The sequence below is a fragment of the Carex rostrata genome, chromosome 12, assembly GCF_964058835.1.
Source record: "Carex rostrata chromosome 12, lpCarRost1.2, whole genome shotgun sequence".
Taxonomy (NCBI): Eukaryota; Viridiplantae; Streptophyta; class Magnoliopsida; order Poales; family Cyperaceae; genus Carex; species Carex rostrata.
The window spans coordinates 6,193,935-6,214,920 of NC_135929.1; the positions used below are offsets into that span (position 1 = coordinate 6,193,935).

Consider the following 20,986-nt stretch of genomic DNA (forward strand, 5'->3'; position numbering starts at 1 on the left):
CAACACCTTAGTGTATAATAGCAGATTATTTAATAGGTATATTATTGTAGGTGGTCAATCTTCTAAGCTTTCAGATGGACCTATATAAGTTTTAAATTTGATTTCCATGTTCATTAACAAAGGTAGTTGTACACTTTGCATTTGTTAAATTGCATCAACTAAAAAGTTAATCAGCCATCTTTTAACAAACAACATCAATTATTTTATCAAGCACATATGCACCAAAAGAACAGTATAAAATAGTTTTTGTTTTCCTTTGAACAAGCCAAGACCGAATCAAATCCAAATTCAATGGCATTAATGTCAGTTTCAAGCTTTTGTATGCCACCAAAGACAAATTTTACCTATTTAATATTACTCACCAATATCTCCAGAATATTACAGTTTTACTGAGAAATCCATGTACAGATACGATAACAAGTCTCACTGGGGAAACTATTTATTCTAGCACAAAAATGAGATTAAGCAAGAGAGGAACTCACAAAACACAGTAGATACACTAATAACCTACATAAATAGCAGCATTTACGATATAGCAGTCGTCATTTTTATCTCCCATAGCTTCAATGCATGTGCCGCTTGAACAAATCATCCCCCCATCTACCACTTCAAAGCTAACAATTTCACCACTTCAAGAAAGAGGAGAAGTTCAAACAGATTATTTACATTTTAATGCCACAGTAAGATGTTTGTTAATATGGATATAACAACTGCAAAAATGGGGTTGGATTATATCGTACAATGTGAAGGAGAGCTTTATGAATTATAAAAATAGTTTTTTACCAAGTACAGATAGAGTGCATTGGGGACTGACATCACTTATTTGTGAAAATTATCATGATAATTTGACATGAAAGCTTCCCGCAATATACCGTGCTTTGTGCTGTGCTTTGTTCAGCACATGCATCCATGAATATCTCTAAGCTTACATTTTGCATTTTTCATATTTCAGTACCCTCTGACAGTATCTATGTGTCCTGATGCATACCTATTAATATGCAATAATCTCAAGGGTAAGTTGGATTTCCTTGCACTCAATTTAACCTTGTTACTGATGATTCGCTATATTCCAAATGACCTCAATATATAGGAAACAAGTAATAAACACAATAAAAAGTATAGGATGTTATATGCAAGAGTCAAAAGGAACTTACTAGGGAAAGACAGATTTAACTCTGTCTGCGTCAAGTAAATGTTGGGTTGATCGAGGGACCCCTAACTGTATCTTAAGCTTCATCTGGCCAGAATTCACACCTGGTATTGTCCCTGAAATGCACACATAACAGCGCATGTCAGTGTTGTAAATAACGGTATGCGGTTGTCAGACGGACATGGTACCGCCAAGCAATTAATCGGGAATAATCGGCCATAATCAGAAATAATCGACTGATTAGTCAGAAAATTCCATGATGGTTTGGTCACCGCCAACGACTAATCAGCCTAAACGGACGTTTTTTACAACACCGGCGCATGTCATTTCAAAACTATTAGTAGCAAATCATATCAGACCTAGTTGTTTTCTTAAAAATGTCAATTTACATGCATGTACTGCCAGTACTCAACTCTCAGAAGGCCCCAAATGTGCCTCAGTTGGGCAATTAAATTAAAAAGCAGAGGGGGGGGGGGGGGGGGGGGGGACGCTCAAGTTCAAGACAAACTAACGACCAAATTTGAGAATGATCGGTGAATTAGGAAGCTCAAGTTCCAATCAGTAACGATGCATTGATCAAATTTCTTCAGCACCGTACTAAACCATAGTTTCCAAATCGCAAATAAAAAATAAAGGTACCTTGTCTAAATGCCGGGATGGAGTTAGAAGAGATTGCATCTTTGCATGCTCGCATTGCCGCCACAGTTATATCTTGTCTGCTCTCAAGTTAAACCACAAAAAATTAGGCAAATTTAATCACCTTCACATTAAGTGTTTAGAGAGAGAGTGTGTATAGAGAGAGAACCCATGCTGATCGTAGCCAACTCCCATCTCAACAAAGAGGAGGTTGAAAGAGTGACTAGAGCGTGTCTCCTCTCGCCGCTCTGTCGGTTTCTCTTTGAATTCCATGGCAAAGCTTGAGTCAGAGATTTGAGAGCAATGGGAAGAGGTAAAGCTAAGGTAGCTTCTCCTCCCTCCTCCTTTTCTTCTTGTAATGGCGATGAGGTGTGAGTTGGAGCGAGGAAGGAAGAGACGGGATGATTCGGTGAAGCTAGGGATCTGACAACTGATCAGCATCTCTTATTCCTGTTTCTCTCTTTCGACCCTTTTCCTTGCTTTTTGTTTCAGTTTTTCAGTACAGTACATAATTGCAATGATTTGAGCTTTCTGGGCTTCTTTCGGGCCCAGAATTAAGGGGAAAAGCCTAAGGTCTTGTTCAAGGTTCAAGAAAAGAGAAATATAGGCTAAAGTGTAAGGGAGAGGGGGGTTTCCGATGGGCATCGGACCAAATCCGGTTCGATGGGGGGTTTAAACCGTCAGATCTGCTTTAGAATTCGTGTGTACGGATTTTAAAGCAGATGCGAAATTGCGGGTGCGAATCCTAAAGCAGATCTGACGGTTTAAACCCCCCATCGAACCGGATTTGGTCCGATGCCCATCGGACACCCCCCTCTCCCAAAGTGTAAAGGGAAAGGGGTTAAAGGGAGCCAGCCCATTTTTTGACTAAAATGATTCCTTTTTTATCTTAAAACTTTTTGTATGTTGTCTACACCCAGATAAAAGGGGTCCGGATCCTCTAAAGTAATCCAACTATTGGATTTTGGATTAGGACTGTTTGATTTGAATCTGTCGCTTAAGATCACTTCGGAATTCGGATTCATTACTTGAGATGTGTGCGCTCTACTTCAGATGAATTATCACGGATTAGAATCAGACGGTCCGGATCTAAAACCCAAAAGTTGAGTTACTTCACTGCATCTCAACTCAGATAAAAGGGGATCCGTATCCTCCCAGGTACCTGACTCAACACAATGGACGGTTCAGATTTAATTTCAACTGGTGGGGGGCTCGGAATGGCGTTAGGGGTAGTATTATTTATGCTTTGAGATTCGTGTCAAATGTACTCAGTCAGGTGAGGGGATGTGAATTCAATAAAAGGTCGGATAAGAAAGGAAGGGACCAGAATTTTTTTTGAGGAACCGTAAATTCCAATGAGATATCGCTGGGCCGCTGGCCTTAAAAAGCACAAGAAAATTATGAGGAAAAAGAAAAATTGATGAAACATTAATGCATATATTAAAATAATAAAACATTAATATATTAAAATTAATTGTTTTTTTATCAAACTAAATGAATTAAAAAAATTAATAGATTTTGTATGTAAATAATAGACCAGCTTAAAAACTTTTGAATCCATCGTGTGAAGCTCATCTAGTAGTTGGATTCAAACTTAGACAATTTGTAATCGGTGACACTTAGACTGAAATGCCATAAAATAGTTGGTTTCTTTAATGTAACACCTCTAGTATTTTGGTAGGGATTTTGTTGGCCAACCCTAGAAGAGATTTGTAGGCCATGCCCATTCAAACTGCAAAGGAAGAAAAAAAATTGATTGATACTTTTGTCTTGTTTTGAACTAACCTGTCAATGAAAAATCTAGCACCTCAAGAATAAGAGCGGATCTCAGTATATCTTAGGTGCTAAGCTACTTTTATAATTTCAAATTTTTAATTATATATATTAAAAAAAAATTAAACGTTTTATATAATTTAGCCTCCCTCAATATATATCACATGTTTATTTGTAGTCTAGTGATTAAAACTTTACTTTATAGTGGAGAGAACATGAGTTCAAATCTCATTCACTATATTGTACATTTTAATTTTAGTCCTTTTGTCAAAAAAAAAAAAAAAAAAAAAATTCCGCTCCTAAGCAAGAAGGCATCAACGAAATTGACTATGAATAGCACCATGAATCTAAACTGAACGCGCAAATCTTAACGCACATAGAACGGACAAATTTGAAACCCAAATTTGTTCCAATACCCATCCAACCCTTCGGTCTGATCTTCAAGTTAATAGCATGATACCTGTGTTCCTAGCCCTATCATCGTCTCATCTTCCAAAAGATAACAAATTAAGGAAAGAAGCATTACTTTAGTAGTCGGCTCAAATAGTGATTTGACATAATACAACTATACAAACTATGCACCCAATTGAATATTTTATATACCTATTCAAGGATCGATCCGTATGCTCCCAGGTACCTGACGAGTGCTATCCTCTGAGATATCTCATATTTTGCGTGACCGACGTGTGTGGTGCCTATTCGGGGATACTGCAGGGGCAGTATTATTTGAGCTTTGAGATTCGTGCATAACGTATTTGAACGGTTGAGATTTTTCAAAAAGTCACGCAAAATATAAATTATCCCAGAGGATGCGAATTCGTACCTGACTGAGTAAAATTAACTCTCGTTAAATCTCAGTCGAGCGATTGAAAATCAGTGTCTATTTAAATAGAGAGATATGTTTTAAAATTTGTATCAAGTTAAAACAGACGATTCAGATTTAATTGTATTCAGTGAGATAATTGGAATTTTTTTCCTAAACCATAATTAATAAAACAAATTTTACGGAACCAATATGATTGATTTTATTTTTCCAAAAATCATAATGACCAAAATTGTCTTTTCTCCAGACCGTGGGGTTCCCACGGTCTCAATTATTTTATTTTTTTATAAAACAGAATTTTTCTAATATTTTTTATTTTTTGTATTAAAATATTAGAAATGTTGAATATATTTCTTTGAAAATAGATGAAATACAATAATTTGATTTATTAGAAAGACTGCAATAAATAACTCGGATCAATATTTTTCAAGTCGGGTTTTTCGCGGCTGTAAGAAAAATTAATATATTTTTTTATGTGTTATTGGAAAAAAAATAAAAATGCTTAGATTCTGAGTTATTGATCCCGGTTCAAAAGTCACTTCTAGGTAATCCAGAAAATATTGTGATCCTTCTAGGACATTTAATTTATAAAAAGTCATATCTATTTTGAGAATTCTTTTTGAATAACAATCATTAATAACTTAAAAGTTTTTGTTTTTTTCAAAAATAGATACAACTTTTCATAAATTAAATGTACTAGAAGGATCACAATATTTTCTGGATTATCTAGAAGTGACTTTTGAACCGGAATCAATAACTCAGAATCTAAGCATTTTTATTTTTTTTCCAATAACACATAAAGAAATATATTAATTTTTCTTACAGCCACGAAAAATCCGACCTTAAAAATATTGATCCGGGTTATTTATTGCAGTCTTTCTAATAAATCAAATTATATTGTATTTCATCTATTTTCAAAGAAATATTTTCAACATTTCTAATATTTTAACACAAAAAATTTAAAAAATTTAAAAAACTCTGTTTTATATAAAAAAAAGAAGTTGAGACTGTGGGAACCCCACGGTCTGGAGAAAAGACAATTTTGAGACCGTGGGAACCCCACGGTTCTTATGGTTTTTGAAAAAAAAAAAGAAACCCAATCATATTGGTTCCGCAAAATTCGTTTTATTAATTATGGTTTATGAAAAAAATTCAGATAATTGCACTGGATACAAATCCCCTATTCAAAGGTGTTAACCAATCGCACTATAATTTTCGAGACTAGTTCTATTCTGCATTTTTTATTTATTTGATGCGCTAAGACACCCTGTGTCAAACAAAATAGCAACCAAGGGCATCCATGTAAAGAAACAATACTGGTGTGAATACGACGAATTTGAAGCAAAGAATCTTTAATAGATGAGCAAAACGGGGAATTATTGGATCATACGCGGTTATTTATTTAAATAAAATCAATCTTTGACTCTTAAATTATTATATATATTCAGTTTAATTAAGTTCAATTCAGTCCTCGAAATTATTGCACTTAAGTTATTTAGTTTTTTTTTTTTTACGTGTCACCATCCACCAATGCCTTGCACGATATCTGAATTTATGATTGCTGAAGTCAAACGAATGGAAACAAAGAATGTTGTAATTGAAAACAACCACCACGAGATTCAACCTCATCTAATTACTAGTATCATACCTGTGCGTTACAACGGTGACATATTATAAGAAACAAATATATCAATGAAAATAATAATTATCTAAAAATTAAAACACATGTTAATAAAAAATTTATATGATTCTGTATTTTTAATTAACTTTAATTGTGATCTCTGATAACAATTTGATGATGTGATGATTTTTTATTTTTAAGTACCAATGATATCAAATAATAGCTCGATTCGAATCTAATATCAAATATCATACAACAATTCAATATTAACATATAATATGATATAAAAAAAACATAAATAAAAAGTGTTATCGTGTGTATGTATAGGATACACACACACACACACATTATAAGAAAAATGAGGAGGGATCAAGTTACAACACTTGAAAGTTACAACAAAGTTACAACATCATTTTTTTTCATTTTCAAAGTCCAAATCGTCGATCCAAACCATTAGATATTCAATCTATATTAAAATGTGCTTACAGACCAAATTTTACATTTTTTGAAATTTTTTTGCTATTTATTAAGATGGGTACAAAATTGCTGTTTTTTAATGGTGCAGAATTTTAATAAAAACAGCGATTTTGTACCCATCTTAATAAATAGCAAAAAAATTTCAAAAAATGTAAAATTTGGTCTGCAAGCACATTTTAATATAGATTGAATATCTAACGGTTTGGATCGACGATTTGGACTTTGAAAATGAAAAAAAATGATGTTGTAACTTTGTTGTAACTTTCAAGTGTTGTAACTTGATCCCTCCTCAAGAAAAATATATATTCACACCCACATTCCAATTTATACTCTTCTTTGTTTCCAATTTAGAACACACACACACACACACATTGATATATTCTAAATTGTCCACACCAATATGTATAGAAACAAAAAAAAAGAAATAAGGAAATAAAAAAAATGATTTTCATTGTGATCCATATAAAAACGAAGAAGTAAGGAAACAATAAATAAGAAAATGGAAGGTGGAGTCTTCTCAATTGAAGATGAGAAATATGGAAACAAAAAAAATAAGGAAACGGATAAATATATCGCTAAATTTCAGAATTTATTCAATTTTAATTGTAACGTATCGTGTGGCAGCATATGTGGTGGGTATGTTTTTAACTAAATTTAGACTTCTATACATAAAACAGATGCATTTAATCAAAAGAAGACAAAATATGTAATTGGAGAGCTGAGGTCAAATCCGAAGTTTCATCTCTCAATCGTAGCCGTTGGCGGATCGGACACCCAACGTGCTTAATAATAGAATAGAGATATGTTCAAACTTGCCAAAGCGCTTTATGGATTAAAACAAGCTCCTAGCTAGAGTTTCTAGCTAGTATGTTAGATTAAACTTCTTTCTGATTGATAATGTGTTCACAAGGAAAAATAAAAGATATCAAGTATTTTTCACATAGAAACGGGATGGAACAGTTTTACTAGTACAAATCATGTGGATGATATTTAAAAATTATTTTGGTTTCATAAATGCTGCACTTGTCAAGGAACTTAATAAACTAGATTTAGTAATTTTATACAAAAATTATTTTGCAATATTATTACTCTTGTTCTTTGTTATATATAGGATAAATTTCACTAGAGGCCACTAAACTTTGTTATTTGTTACAAATTGGTCATTCAAGTTTGATTTGTTCATTTTTAGCCACTCAACTTTGTTATTTGTTATAATCAAGTCACTCTATCCAAAATGCTAACGGAATATGCTCATTCCGTTAGTATTTTGGATGAAATATGCTCATTATGTTAGTATATTGGACGGAATGAGTATATTCCGTTAATATTTTAGATGGAATGAGAATATTCCATTAAGATTTTGGATGGAAAAATATAGAGGGACTTATTTGGAACAAATAACAAAGTTTAGTGACTAAAAAGAGACAAATCGATCTTGAATGACCAATTCGTGACAAATAACAAAGTTTAGTGACCTCTAGCGAAATTTACCCTTATATATATTATGGAGCAAAGAGTTCATAAATACTACAAGAGAAACGAATTATAAAATATACATCAAAGGAAATCATAGAAAAATAATTATGTTTTTGCTTGGGAAAATCAATTTGTTCAAATAAATCACATTAAATCAGAGTTCACATGATCTTTGCATCTTCGTTTTAATTTATGCGCTTGATTTTATTTTTTTCTAGAATATCTGTCAATAATTGAACTATTTTTCCAACTACTTGACTAGTTTATTAACAAGCAATTTTACCCAATTATTTGAGCTATATCAATTATCATAGTAGAACTAGGGTGTTTCTAAGTTCCCTATTGTGAACTCAACTCTAAAATCTATCGAATTGGTTTTAAATGACAAATCCAAACTATTAAAATCCTTCTACCTTACGAGTGATGCATTTAAATAAAAAAAAAATTAATTTTGTATAGAGTCAAGTGGTCAAAAAACGTCCAAAAATTAAATACATTAAAATTAATTTATAAACTTTCTAATTTTGACCACTTGACTCTATACAAAATTAATTTTAAATTTTAAATTTTTTACATATAGATGCATCACTCATAACTCCGCCTGTGTAGTTTCTGCACAGCCTATCCCAAGACAGAATAAAGGAGGAGGGTTGTGATAGGCGTGGCTCGCCACATAAAAAACAGTCATTCTTTTATGAAATGAAACCCATAGATAGATTTTATGATTGTAATTGGGTTTTATTTCTAGCCTATCCCAACTTGTTTGGAACTAAAGGCTTGGTTGTTGTTGTTATAGACGCATCACTCGTAAGGTAGAATGATTTCAATGGTTTCAATTCATCGTTTGAAAATAATTCAAATGATTTTAGAGTTGAGTTTACAAGAGAGCTTGATGAGCTTAGGAACACCCTAGTTCTACTCCAATTATCAAATTGAATAGAAAAAAAGGACCGGGGAACAACCAACGTGCCATTCATAACTTATAAAATAAAAAATATACCTACTACAATTGGGTAAACGGATAGCTCTCATATTTATGTTAAAGGGTTATAAGAGCTATGTTTGTACTTTATTCATAAATAGATTGCCAAAACTATCTAATTACAGAGGAAACATATCTCTTATAAATAAAATTCTACAAGGACACTATGCACTCTTTTGTGCAAACCTGAAAATTTTCATGTGGCACCAAAAATGAGCCAACTATATAAACGCCTTAATTTCCTATGCAGATGTTTTTCATGATTCTTTTCTATATATTTAATATCAAATGTTAAAATAAATCAAAGGGGAAGATAACAAAGCAGCACCATGTCTCTTTATGTACTGCTAAATGGGTCAGAGAAAGGTAGCTTAAGTGTACCAGTGTTGCGTTTGAAATTTGTACAAGTTTTAATCAAAGGAGGGGAGGCATAAGGCCCCTCTAAAATGCCTTCTGCCACGAGCTTGTAACTAGACTCTGTCAGGTGGAGCCCATCCCATGAGGCATAAGTTGACGGATCTTTACAAACAGATGAACCAGGTGAACCACATAGTATTGATGGCGTACAGTTGTAAGGCGCATCACTTCCGCAACATGCATTTAGTGGCACCTCAATTCCTACAAAATTTGAATTAAAATTAAAATTAAGCTTTAAATGCAGCAAACAACGCACAAAAAACCCTTGTTTTATCTTTGATAAAGTATCAACCCTGAACTGCACAATTCATGTGCCCCAAGGAACCTCAGAATTTATGTATATCCCATAAAACAATAAATATCTTGTAATACACTTATCAAACATAGGAAATGCAACCTACACAACCGAAACTCTTCACCATGTACCAATTATTACCCCTCTTTCCTCATTTATGTAGAGAAGAAAGAAGAGAGAGAAAGAAAGGGCAGTTAGAATAAGGAATCCTTTTGAAGAAAATAAGCAAGTGATATATGCACATCATAAATGATATTTTCATTTCTTCTAGATTTTATTTTAGTAGTAATACAAATTCAAAACAAAGCCAAAAACAAAGCTTATTCTGAATCTCTTTTTATTGGTAACATAGTAAATAAAATACCAGAACCAATGTACTGACCTTTGTCAAATATTCCTTTCAAATGTTGGATATCCTCTTATTATAATTGAATTTCATATTTCACTGGACAAATATATATAACTGTGGGATTTCAAGTGCATTCGGACTTTTGGAGTCATTGAATTGCAAGCTTGGCTAGCAGAAGCAGTTAAGAACTTGTACCAAATATAAAATTTTATCAAGGGAAACAAACTCACCAAACTGGAGAGGATGTCGAAAGATGTTCATAGAAGTCCCGTAATAATCGGCATAAATTATGGTCACATTAGGATAGCTGTCTCTTAAGCTATTTATCTTGTTGATAATCATTCTGTTATGGTATTCGGCGAATTCATTCAGCCAATTTATACATCCTGTCTTTGGATCATAATCTTCTTCATTCTTGCTCTGATAAACTACAAGGTACAATGGTACACAACCAATCGGAAAGTTTCCCGGTACAACCAATGTCTTAGCACCTAGTTGTATCAATTCCTACAAATTTAAGACATAGCAACAGCAATCAGAAGAAAATACCGACAGTGCAAATGTTACATTCAGAAAGCTGTTTGAAACTAGGAGTCACTATATAGAACACATATATTTGCTTAATTAAGAATAAAAAGCTTTGCTCAACACTACAAGATTAAAATAAGACAAATCTCATGTTGTTCTTTGCATAATACAACCAACAGATGGTCTATGATCAGTTTATATAGGAGTAATTCATGGAAGATTTGGGATTACCTTAACAGCAGCACCAATGGAATCGGCAACATCAGGCACAATGTCACGAATCTCTTCAAGGGTTTTCTTTCGGATGAATAGGTGATTGTAGTCATTCCCACCAATCTCTCCAACAAAGAACAGTGAATTCCTCATCAATTCATCTCGTTCTATAAATGAAGTAGATGTTAGATATTAGAGAAGAGAGGAAAGAGAAAGAATCAGGGATTTTGTATTGTACTCATAGTGCCGTTACAAATATGTACACTTATAGTACTGCGCCCATGCTTGATGTCACGATTCAAATTTATCATTTTCCTTGTTGTTGGTTCCTCTTCAGACTGTGTTTAGTTTTTATTCTATTATAGAAAATGACGTTTTTCATTGATTGGCCCAAAATCCAGTCTTGACAAATCTTAATCACAAAATATGGTAGAAAGAAAAGACTAAACATCTGCCGCATTATCTCATCCGTGCTGTAACTAGGCCCTAAGATGACATAATGAAGCCTCACATTCACCTAATATTCCCCAAAGATTAAGAGAGTACAACTATATGCTGATTGATATAGCACAACTCAACAATTCATGATACAAATTCATGTGTGTACCTTGCTGGATGGGCAGTAGACGAAGCAGTTGCTTGAACCACCGAACCTGCTCATCTAAGGAGTGCTCAGTCCAATTGGGCTCCACATCCCTCTCCCTGAAATAGTTGTTTTTTAGAGCGGTAGCCCCACCAACAGCAAAATTTGCACCATACTTGAAATCCTCTACACTACGGCCCGCCAGGTATGGCACCGTAAATGGCAACCCAAATGCCTCAGCTACAAAATACAAGAGATTTATCTTAGGTACTGAATTTAGAAAAACAGTAATGAATGATCCAGGAGCATTTGCTTAAAACACTGATTTTATTTTTTGAAAAATAAGGTATTACAAACTAACGAGATGTTAGAATTAATCTACTGATGTTCACAATTATTGATAAATTATGCTGATTTTGAGTGATAGAATTTCTCTGTAAAACCCAAAAAAAATTCTGTTGTTAAAATTTTCCATTAAATAGTGCGCATTTTTTCAGTTTGACCCTCCTTTTAACTATCTTTAATAATAATGACTTTCTCTCGAATAAAGTTAGGGCTTTAGTGTTAGCAAAAAAAATTCAGAAAGATTATACTCCAAAAAATGAATTTAATGAAAAATATCTCTTTTCATGCAAATTATTATGTGAAAACAGTATTTCATTCGATAAATATTTTCTTAAATCAGCAGTTAAGCTGCTATGTTTAAGACCTTTTAGGAGAAGGATGAATGCAAATGATGCTTAATTGAATGACTGGTCTTTTATAAAAACTAATAGGCAGAAATAAAACATATCATATCATCATGTACTAAAGTATACATAGACTTAAAAAAATGCCCGTGATGAATCCATACCAGAGAAAGTGGAAGTCTGAGCCAACTGGAGATGACTAGAAGCAAGCCATAAGAACTGAACCTAATATAACTCAATCTGACTCAAAATTAAGTCGACCAAGACATCAAATTACTATATTCTCTAGAGAATGACCTGAAAACACAGCCCAGAGACTTGACATAGCTAGAATTCAGAAGTCCCTAGACCCCAAAAAATGCCCGTGATGCATCCATACCAGAGAAAGTGGAAGTCTGAGCCAACTGGAGATGACTAGAAGCAAGCCATAAGAACTGAACCTAATATAACTCAATCTGACTCAAAATTAAGTCGACCCCAAGACATCAAATTACTATATTCTCTAGAGAATGACCTGAAAACACAGCCCAGAGACTTGACATAGCTAGAATTCAGAAGTCCCTAGACCCCAAAAAACCGCAATTTTTTATGGGTTAATCGTAAATTTAATCCCACATTAGTTGCTCAACATAAAGAACCTAACTTCAATCTACCTTATTACTCTAATAGCTTAGCAACAACTATGTCAAAGAAAAAAATTAGAAAACATCAAAACAAGACAAAGTTAGATGAACTATAAGGTAAGAATTGACATACTAAGAAAGTGACACCTTACATTTGTGTTGACAATTTCATTTAATTTTGGAGGGATTAAATTGAAAATGACTGAATGTTCAACAATTTCATTTGTTTATTTCAAAATTACGAAATCCCATCCAATTATCAAAAAGTGTCCAACTTTGATCGACCCAATTTATAACCTTCTGTGATTGAAAAATCAGAAAGGAGACATATGCCGCATATTCATAATAAGCAAGCACAATACTAAGAATCAAAGAATCATGGTTTTCCAAAAGCCTCGAACAAGAAACGGTAAAACATCACAGAAATGAGAAAACCCATGCCATAGGGAACTAATAGTTTATATTAGAAACTTCAGGGACCAAACTGAAATAAGTTTTAGAAAAAACAACATGAGAGCACCGGAAGCACGATGCCTTTATCAGGTTCATTAGCAGCCACGATTGTCATCTCCCAAACTAACTTGTCATAATAAAACCCTTAGGGATCAAACTGAAAAAAGCTGTCGTAAAATAAAAACTGAAATGAATAAAGAAACGAACATCAGAAAGGCTACAGAGGTAATGGAAACGAACCGATGAAGTCAACGATGACCCGACCGTCGCTGAACCGGCCAGTAGGACGGCCGAAGAAGCTCTGTCCGTACGGGAGCTGAGCCACCGGATCAGGCTGGCCTCTGATCGAATGAAGGAAGTTTCCGGTATCCGTAAGAGAATCACCGAATGCGAAGAGGCGCGTGTAGCATCCCGACGCGAGAGAAGGAAGGAAGATGAGACAGAGAGAGATGAGAGAGGCCAGAGGAGATGTCGCCATGGGAGAATGGGAGAGAAGAGGGGAGCGGAGGGTTTGAAAAAAGTGCGCAGCTTTTGAGACGCACACACGAGATTCCTTCCCGTTGGAAGAGGTGGGGTTATTGTGTTTTATGTATGGATTAATCCTATGGAACAGCTGGAATAAATCTGCTGTAATTCTAAAGGAATAACAAGAACCTATTATTTCAATCTCAACCGTTAAAAAATTTGTTATGCGAATCTTAAGATAGAATGTTTTCCATGCACAAATCTTTATGAAGATCAATGGTTTAAATTGAATAACAGGTTCCTGTTATTCATCTGGAATAACAGCAGATTTATTTCCTGGAACGGCAAAAGCCGTGTCAAGTTTAGATCTTGGACGGACCCACCCAAAAATCTCCTTTAGCTTGTGGGATCCAAATGTCAATGATTAGCCACAGAGAAAAACTTGTAATACGTTTTTCAGAAGATCCCAAGTTCTGAGGTGATATAATAGGGAATTTGGAATGGGAAGTCAACACGGATAATAACCCATCGGATGAAGACATTCATCCCATGTGCCTTTCTTATTGGATTATGAAGAATATATTCCTTCCTGTATTAGGTGATCTGAATCATCCGATTGTTTATGTATAACAATACATGTTTTTATTACCTACTATTTAATTATAGCGTGTTACTCATGCCTATTATGTGTTTTTTTAAGTAAAACCGTAGTGATTTTATTAATTTAAAGAGTTATAAATTAGTTATGTGTTTTTTTTAAGTAAAACCGTAGTGATTTTATTAATTTAAAGAGTTATAAATTGGTTGCTAAATAGACAAAAAAATGTTTTAGAGAACACTCAGCTGTAAATAAATTAAATACGCATAGTGGTATGTGAATTCTGTGCACACAATTTTAGCCATCCTTACTTGATAAAAATGATAGGAGTCTAGTAATAGTTTCCTCTGTGCATATAGTTGTTCTGCTGACAGATATCATCGTATAAGACATTGAATCAAATCAGACCAAGAATAATGTATTATGGAATTTGGTTTTAAGACAAGACCTTTTTTTTAATAGTAGAAGAATAAAGCTCTTCTAAGAATATTTATAATATAATGAGTAAAGATTGAACTCTTAATAACTATCTCCACAAATAAACATCATGTAAATTTAAGGACCAAATATATATCTTTAGAGAAAATTACATAAAGGGACAACTTTAGCATATGTCCATATTAATGATATATTAATTTAATATTCTTTATGATCATAGTAGAAAGGATTTAACTAAAAAAATTAGAAATGTGTCATGCATCATATAAGTGTGATATATATTAACTTATTTAAAAAATGCTAATAATTTATTATTTTAATTTTGAAATCAAATTTTAGGTCGTCATAAAAATTTTACTTCAATATTTTTATTGAAATATAAGTTTATTTAACTAGATTGATTGAACTTCCTAAAACGGGTAGGCAGTAGGCAGGCAGGCGAACGCCATGAAAATTTAGTATTTTTTTAATAACTAATGTTGGTGCCATACAGGTACGTTTGTGGGCATATTGGGGTACACAAAAAAATTTAAATTCCAAAATCTAGTGGGCCTTTTTAGATGTCATCGCCTAGCGTGACAACTGACAAGTGAAAGCCCCGCCAAGATTTACAAAAAGAAAATAACATGCTTCAAATAAAATAAATAAAAAATAAATAACAGGTTTATAGGGATCAGTAGTGTATTTATACTCGGGCGGGTACGGGTACCCCGGGTATACCCGTCTTGGGTACGGGTACGTCTCGGGTACGGGTATACTCGGGTACAAGGGTATTCGGGTACGGGTATGGCGGGTATAATTTTCAAAACTCATACCCTACCCGTCCTATACCCTTACCCGTGTACCCTTGACGGGTAAGGCGGGTACGGGTATTTTTTTTTTTTTTTGGTTTTTTTGTTGGTTTTTTTTTTGCTGTTTTTTTTTCTGGTTTTTTTGTTTTTTTTTTGGTTTTTTTCCTATTTTTTCTGGTTTTTTTTGTTGGTTTGGGGGGGAAAAAATCAGAATTTTTGAATTTTGAAATGGATGAACAGTAACTCGGGTATACGGGTAGTCGGGTACGGGTTTAATCGGGTACGGGTAAACTCGGGTAGGGTATGGTCGGGTATTGGTCCAAAATAACGGGTCCGGTCCGATTTTTGCCCGTACCCGCGTACCCGAGTACCCGACCCATACCCGAGCTCGAGCACGGGTACCCCGGGCGGCGGGTACGGGCAGGTACGGGCGGGTATACCTGTCACACCCCGCGGCCACGGGTCGTAACAGTCTCCCGCCGTAAGCATACAATGCCGTGTATGCTTACAAGGCAATAGTCAACAATTCAAAACAATTCAATATAAACCAAGTTTATATATATATACACAAATCAGAGTACACAGTCTGGTCAGAATATAATACAACAAAGGTATCTCATCCGGATACCAACCATGAGGCCTACCCTAAAACTATACTCCAAAACATATCTAGGGTCATGAGATGGTAAGCTACTATGGCCTACTACTCGCGTGCCTCTCCAGAATCCATCACACCCGTACCTGTAAAAATAACCCGGAGGGGTGGGGGTGAGAATAAATTCTCAGTGCGAATTTGCCACAGTTCAGACTATTGGACTTGCAATCAAACTCTATATTCAAAAATGAAACCCAAACAATAACAGTTCAAACAGATATATATAATCATAAATAACGGAATGCCACTACTCGACAACAATTAATCAACCTGAAACACAGTTTACGGAATTTCCAAGATGAATTTCAAACACAACAGATATTTTGGCTTAACTCAATTCATTAGGGCTTGTAGCAATTACAGATGTTCTTTCGAGCTGAACCATTATCAAACCCACATCTGTAGGGTTACTGACACCTACAGATGGCCAACCGCTGGACCCTTTATCTGACACCCATCTGCAATCGCTTGGCTTAACAGTTTATTAAGGTCTGGTTCGAATCATATAAAGAAAATCCTCTTTGGAATCATTCCAATAGTCGTAATATTCAATTGACCTTCAAAATGCATTAACCCGTAGGAGAATGCTACTGAGTCACAGACGTTACACATGTCACCCACGAGTTCCATTCACATCTCATAACATAATCACCTTCCCTCGTCCCAACCGGTACTGGGAATATCGAGGGCCGTTCACCTAAGGCCATTTAGGATCCTGGGAATCCAAGTCAGCATACAGCCCGACTTGGCAAATTCATTGGATCCAAGTGCTTAACTTCGTAAATCCATTCACATACACAGCTCGTGGTGACTTTCAATCAAAATCAGATCATGATAGATCGACCCTACCTATAACCATACTAGCATGCAAATCATTCAAGTCACATCAATTCGAGTTTAATTTGATTGGGCTATGCAAATGCTCTACACAATTCAATGATGCAATCAATGATATTCAACATGACAAACGAATAAACAGTTTAATTCCTGAAAATAAAGTATCAAACAAGTCCAAGAATCCCGCACCTTATTATGACGAGCGTACCGCTTAATTTAAAGATCAGGCGTCTCGAATTGACTCGTGAAATCTGGCTCGACTGAGCCTACACCTATATTATACGATTACTTGGTTTAACATTGGTTCACTATTGGAAACATTTACTCGAGTTACATCAGGCTTACACCTTAATCAATTTCCTATCCTTTGGTACCAATCCGTTCAATTCCTGATTTCTTACTTACAACCTTTCAAATCACACCATTTACCTCGGGTTCCTTCAAACCCTACACAATTATAATTAGGTAACCATTCAGTCACAGTTTCACTACTTTGGTTCTCGGTTCATTTCAATTTACCGTTTGGTTAACCCTAATTTGGTCAAAACCTCAAATCAGCCGTTAAATGTTCTAAAAATTCACGATCAGGAGGCAACCCTACCGATTACAAGTCTAAGTGGTTGGGTTAAGCAAATCAAATCACGATTATGCCAACTTTCAATTTTGGCACGAAACCCTAGAAATCAGATTTCACAAATCGGAAGAAATCGGGAAAAAGATTGACAAATAAACAAGCAAGGAGTGTAGAGGAACTAGTCCTCGAGCAATTCGAACACAAATCTCGAGTTTAAAACGAAAACCAGAGAAATCGAGAAATCGTAGATTTTAGAGAGAAACAAAAAGAGAAAAGAATACCGAATAGGAGAGTTAGAAGAGATCCACGGGCGTTTACTCGGTTCCGGTTTCGATTTCTCGCAACAATCGAGGGTTTGAGAGGAACGGGAAACTCTCTCGCTCTTTTTCTTCTCTCTTGGCAGAAATTTCACTTAAAATGGTAAAGGAATGAAGTGGGAGAGAGAGAGAGAGCAGGAATTATGCAAATAAGCCCTTGGAATCACCCAGTGCGGATCACTCACCCGCACTGGATCTGAGTGCGGACGCACTCGGCAGTTTGTAGGTCCTTCCAGCACTTTCCAGTGCAAAAATCGGTGTCGGTGCGGGTCCTCCACCCGCAGTGCGGGTCACTTCACCCGCACTCAGCACTTAGTCAGTTTTCAGCATGAATTTTAACACAGAAATCACCCGCAGTCAGAATTTAGTAGATTTTTGGAATGAATTTTAACACAGAAATCACCCGCAGTGCGGGTGGCTTCACCCGCAGTCAGGACTTAGTAGATTTTTGGAATGAATTTTAACACAGAAATCACCCGCAGTGCGGGTGGCTTCACCTGCAGTGCGGGTCACTTCACCCGCACCCAGAACTTAGTAGATTTTTGGCAGAATTTCAGAAAAAGTCCGAGCGTAATGCGGACGCACTGACCCGCAGTGCGGGTGGCCTCACCCGCACTCAGTACTTAACCAATTTCAGTTCAACACAGAAAATCATGAGTGCGGCCGCACCCACCCGCAGTGCGGGTGGCCTCACCCGCACTCACAGAAATTTCAAAGGCAATTTAAGGAAAACAGAAGTCAGTGCGGGTCAGTCACCCGCAGTCACCTACCAGTGCGGACGCAGTGAGCCTGTAAAGTCTCAAATTCTCGAAATTTCGACGCGGTTTCGATTCACACTTAACTTACTTAATTAGAGGAACCTAAATTAAGGTTTTAACTTCCATTTGTTAGCACAATTAACTTGATTATTGCTTTTAATTCATTTGAATTTAATTGTAAAAATTTCGTAACGTAACAATACCCGACCCCGGTTTTTGCCAAACTCTAGGGATCAGCCGGCCCGGCCATGTAGGAGCGTTATTTTTGTCTGGACCTGTTCCACATCTCTGCTCATTAGCGGATTTTTTTTTAAAATAGCGGCAAATTAATTTTTTTTTTATTGAAAACCCGTAGACACTTGTATTGATATAAAAAGTTACAACGTAGCTGTTATATAAGATTAGTCAACTAGTGTCTGTGAAAACATGCGGCTAAACAAACCTAAAAACGTATAGAAGTATGTGCACTCTTCGGACGCAAATTAATTATCCTTGCTTGATTTGAGTAATAGAATTCTCGTGATGGTTTCTTCTGTACGCATATAACAGTCACGAAGGCACTGAATCAAAACTAATCTGGGAACTGAATCGACTGGACCAGGACAGTCACCCATCAGCTGAGAAGGCACTGAATCAAACCAAGCTGTGAACTAAATTAACCAGTCCAGTACAGTCACCTTTCAGCAAGAAGAAAAAGACATAAGAAGAGATAGAAAATAGCACAAAACAACACACATTATCATCATCACAAAAACTAAACACTTATTACCTAATTTACATAAATTTAAATAATCCTAGGCGGAGTAAGCAACAGAGAGGCGACAATGCAAGCGACAGGGAAGCAGTGATACAAGCAGCAAACGAAACAGCAGACGAAGTGGCAGAGAGATAGAGGAGCACTTGGCCATCGCTTCAAGCAACAGAGAGGCAGCGTTAAACAACCAGCAGGCAGAGCCCAGGGGAAACCCTAGATAGCTGTTTCATCAGTCAACTCTCAAAGCATCCCTTTTTCGCTTAAATTTAAGTATTTCAATGAAACAAGCACACTAAATTTGAATTTTATAAAAAACAGCTCTATCGATCATGTGGATCGGTGAAGGCATAAATATATTTGTTTCACCATGCTTACTACCCACATAGTAAATTGCCTCCGCAGATCAGTGGAGCTGTTTTTTATAAAAACCAAATCCAGCGTGTTTGTTTTGTTAAAATATTTAAATTTAATTTTTTTTTTTTTAAATCGTCATTAGCACACACTGAGACTTTGTATTTTTTTTTTTAAAATTAAATACAAAGTTGTTATATTTTTTAAAAACTTTTTTATTTTTATACGTAACGCATCTATATATTAGTTCCTCAATGTCAAGGGAAGACATGCAGATGTTATCTACACAGATCTAATGATGATAAAAATGTATCAAATTATACTAATTAATTGTGCATATAATATTTGTGCGTCATTTCCGAAGAGTGCGCAGATAATATGTATCATGTATGTATTAAATAAAAATGATTTTTTTCATAAATATATAACGACACTTCCGTAAGAGAAAAAAAAAATTTGCAAATAACTTCAACGACTTATTCATCTTTCAGCACCAAACAAATAAATGTATGAATAATTTGATAAATATGCGAATTCTTTTGGGTCAAATGATTTTATATGAAATTGACTTTTAAAAAAAAAAAGAAAAAAAAAAGAGTAAGGCTGTGCCGCTGTGGTAAGCATATTACATATTACGAATGGATTTGTGCTGTGAATTTTTATTTTTATTTTAAAGATTAAAGAATTTGATCAGACCGTTAAATATGATTTTCATATGAAATTAAATTGAAGACCAAATTTTACATTTTTTAGAATTACTTTTACAATTTTTTAAATAAAAAAAATCACTAGTTTTGAATGGTCTAAATTTTTAAAATCGAGTAATTTTCTACCTACTTTAAAAATAATAAAAAAAATTATAAAACATATAAAATTTAATCTGCAAGTACAGTTTTATACAAATATTATATTAAAATACTTATATAAATTATTTGAAATTTGAAAATAAAAATACGAGTCAAACACGAACGCTCCGTAATATATTCCCATAGCCTCAATCTGTTTATAATAATGCATATGAAAACCTTTTTAGCTTTCGTAGCTTTCAAATTTGCTTCCAATATTCTTACATGAACAAGCTTTTGAAGAAAAAAAAAATGATATTAGAAAAACGAATGTGCAAGTAAAACTCAGATGGTGCGGCTCTTTTAGGAAATCACATCCTCTCCAATACCTGACAAGGGAATCTTTACAATTACTAGATCTCAACCATTCTTTTTAACTTGGCGCGAATCTCAAAGCCCAAAAATACTGCCACGTATAGTGACCTGAATCTCAAACCGTAAAGTGAGGGTAATCCCTGCAATACCTGAGAGGATACGGATTCCTCTTTAAGTCCCTCTCGCTTTTTATGTGTGGT

The 20,986-nt window shown here is 34.9% G+C and overlaps 2 protein-coding genes across 2 annotated transcripts; both read right to left on the bottom strand.

Annotated features, from left to right (window-relative positions):
• Positions 1-303: 303 nt before the first annotated feature.
• LOC144563168 (50S ribosomal protein L34) lies at positions 304-2,285 on the bottom strand. The gene is made up of 4 exons (XM_078312575.1): positions 1,956-2,285; positions 1,790-1,866; positions 1,155-1,266; positions 304-629 (listed from the first exon to the last, which is right to left on the bottom strand). Exons 1-4 carry the CDS (start codon positions 2,225-2,227, stop codon positions 500-502), a joined length of 591 nt encoding a protein of 196 aa, XP_078168701.1. The 5' UTR covers positions 2,228-2,285; the 3' UTR covers positions 304-499.
• A 6,772-nt stretch (positions 2,286-9,057) lies between these two features.
• On the bottom strand, positions 9,058-13,660 carry LOC144563169 (GDSL esterase/lipase At1g28600-like). Its single transcript, XM_078312576.1, has 5 exons — positions 13,329-13,660; positions 11,348-11,563; positions 10,759-10,907; positions 10,230-10,506; positions 9,058-9,556 (listed from the first exon to the last, which is right to left on the bottom strand). Exons 1-5 carry the CDS (start codon positions 13,564-13,566, stop codon positions 9,276-9,278), a joined length of 1,161 nt encoding a protein of 386 aa, XP_078168702.1. The 5' UTR covers positions 13,567-13,660; the 3' UTR covers positions 9,058-9,275.
• Between the last annotated feature and the right edge of the window lie 7,326 nt (positions 13,661-20,986).

Bases quoted from the DNA above. Each gene is read 5' to 3' on its own strand.
- LOC144563168 (XM_078312575.1), bottom strand. From the start codon at position 2,227: ATGCTGATCAGTTGTCAGATCCCTAGCTTCACCGAATCATCCCGTCTC. The intron at 1,867-1,955 runs GTTCTCTCTCTA...ACTTGAGAGCAG, and splicing joins GTTGGCTACGATCAGCATGG to ACAAGATATAACTGTGGCGG. The intron at 630-1,154 runs GTAAGTTCCTTT...TCTTTCTTGAAG, and splicing joins GTTAAATCTGTCTTTCCCTA to TGGTGAAATTGTTAGCTTTG.
- LOC144563169 (XM_078312576.1), bottom strand. From the start codon at position 13,566: ATGGCGACATCTCCTCTGGCCTCTCTCATCTCTCTCTGTCTCATCTTC. The intron at 10,908-11,347 runs GTACACACATGA...CTTCATTTATAG, and splicing joins TCTACTGCCCATCCAGCAAG to AACGAGATGAATTGATGAGG. The intron at 10,507-10,758 runs GTAATCCCAAAT...TTAAATTTGTAG, and splicing joins CCATTGGTGCTGCTGTTAAG to GAATTGATACAACTAGGTGC.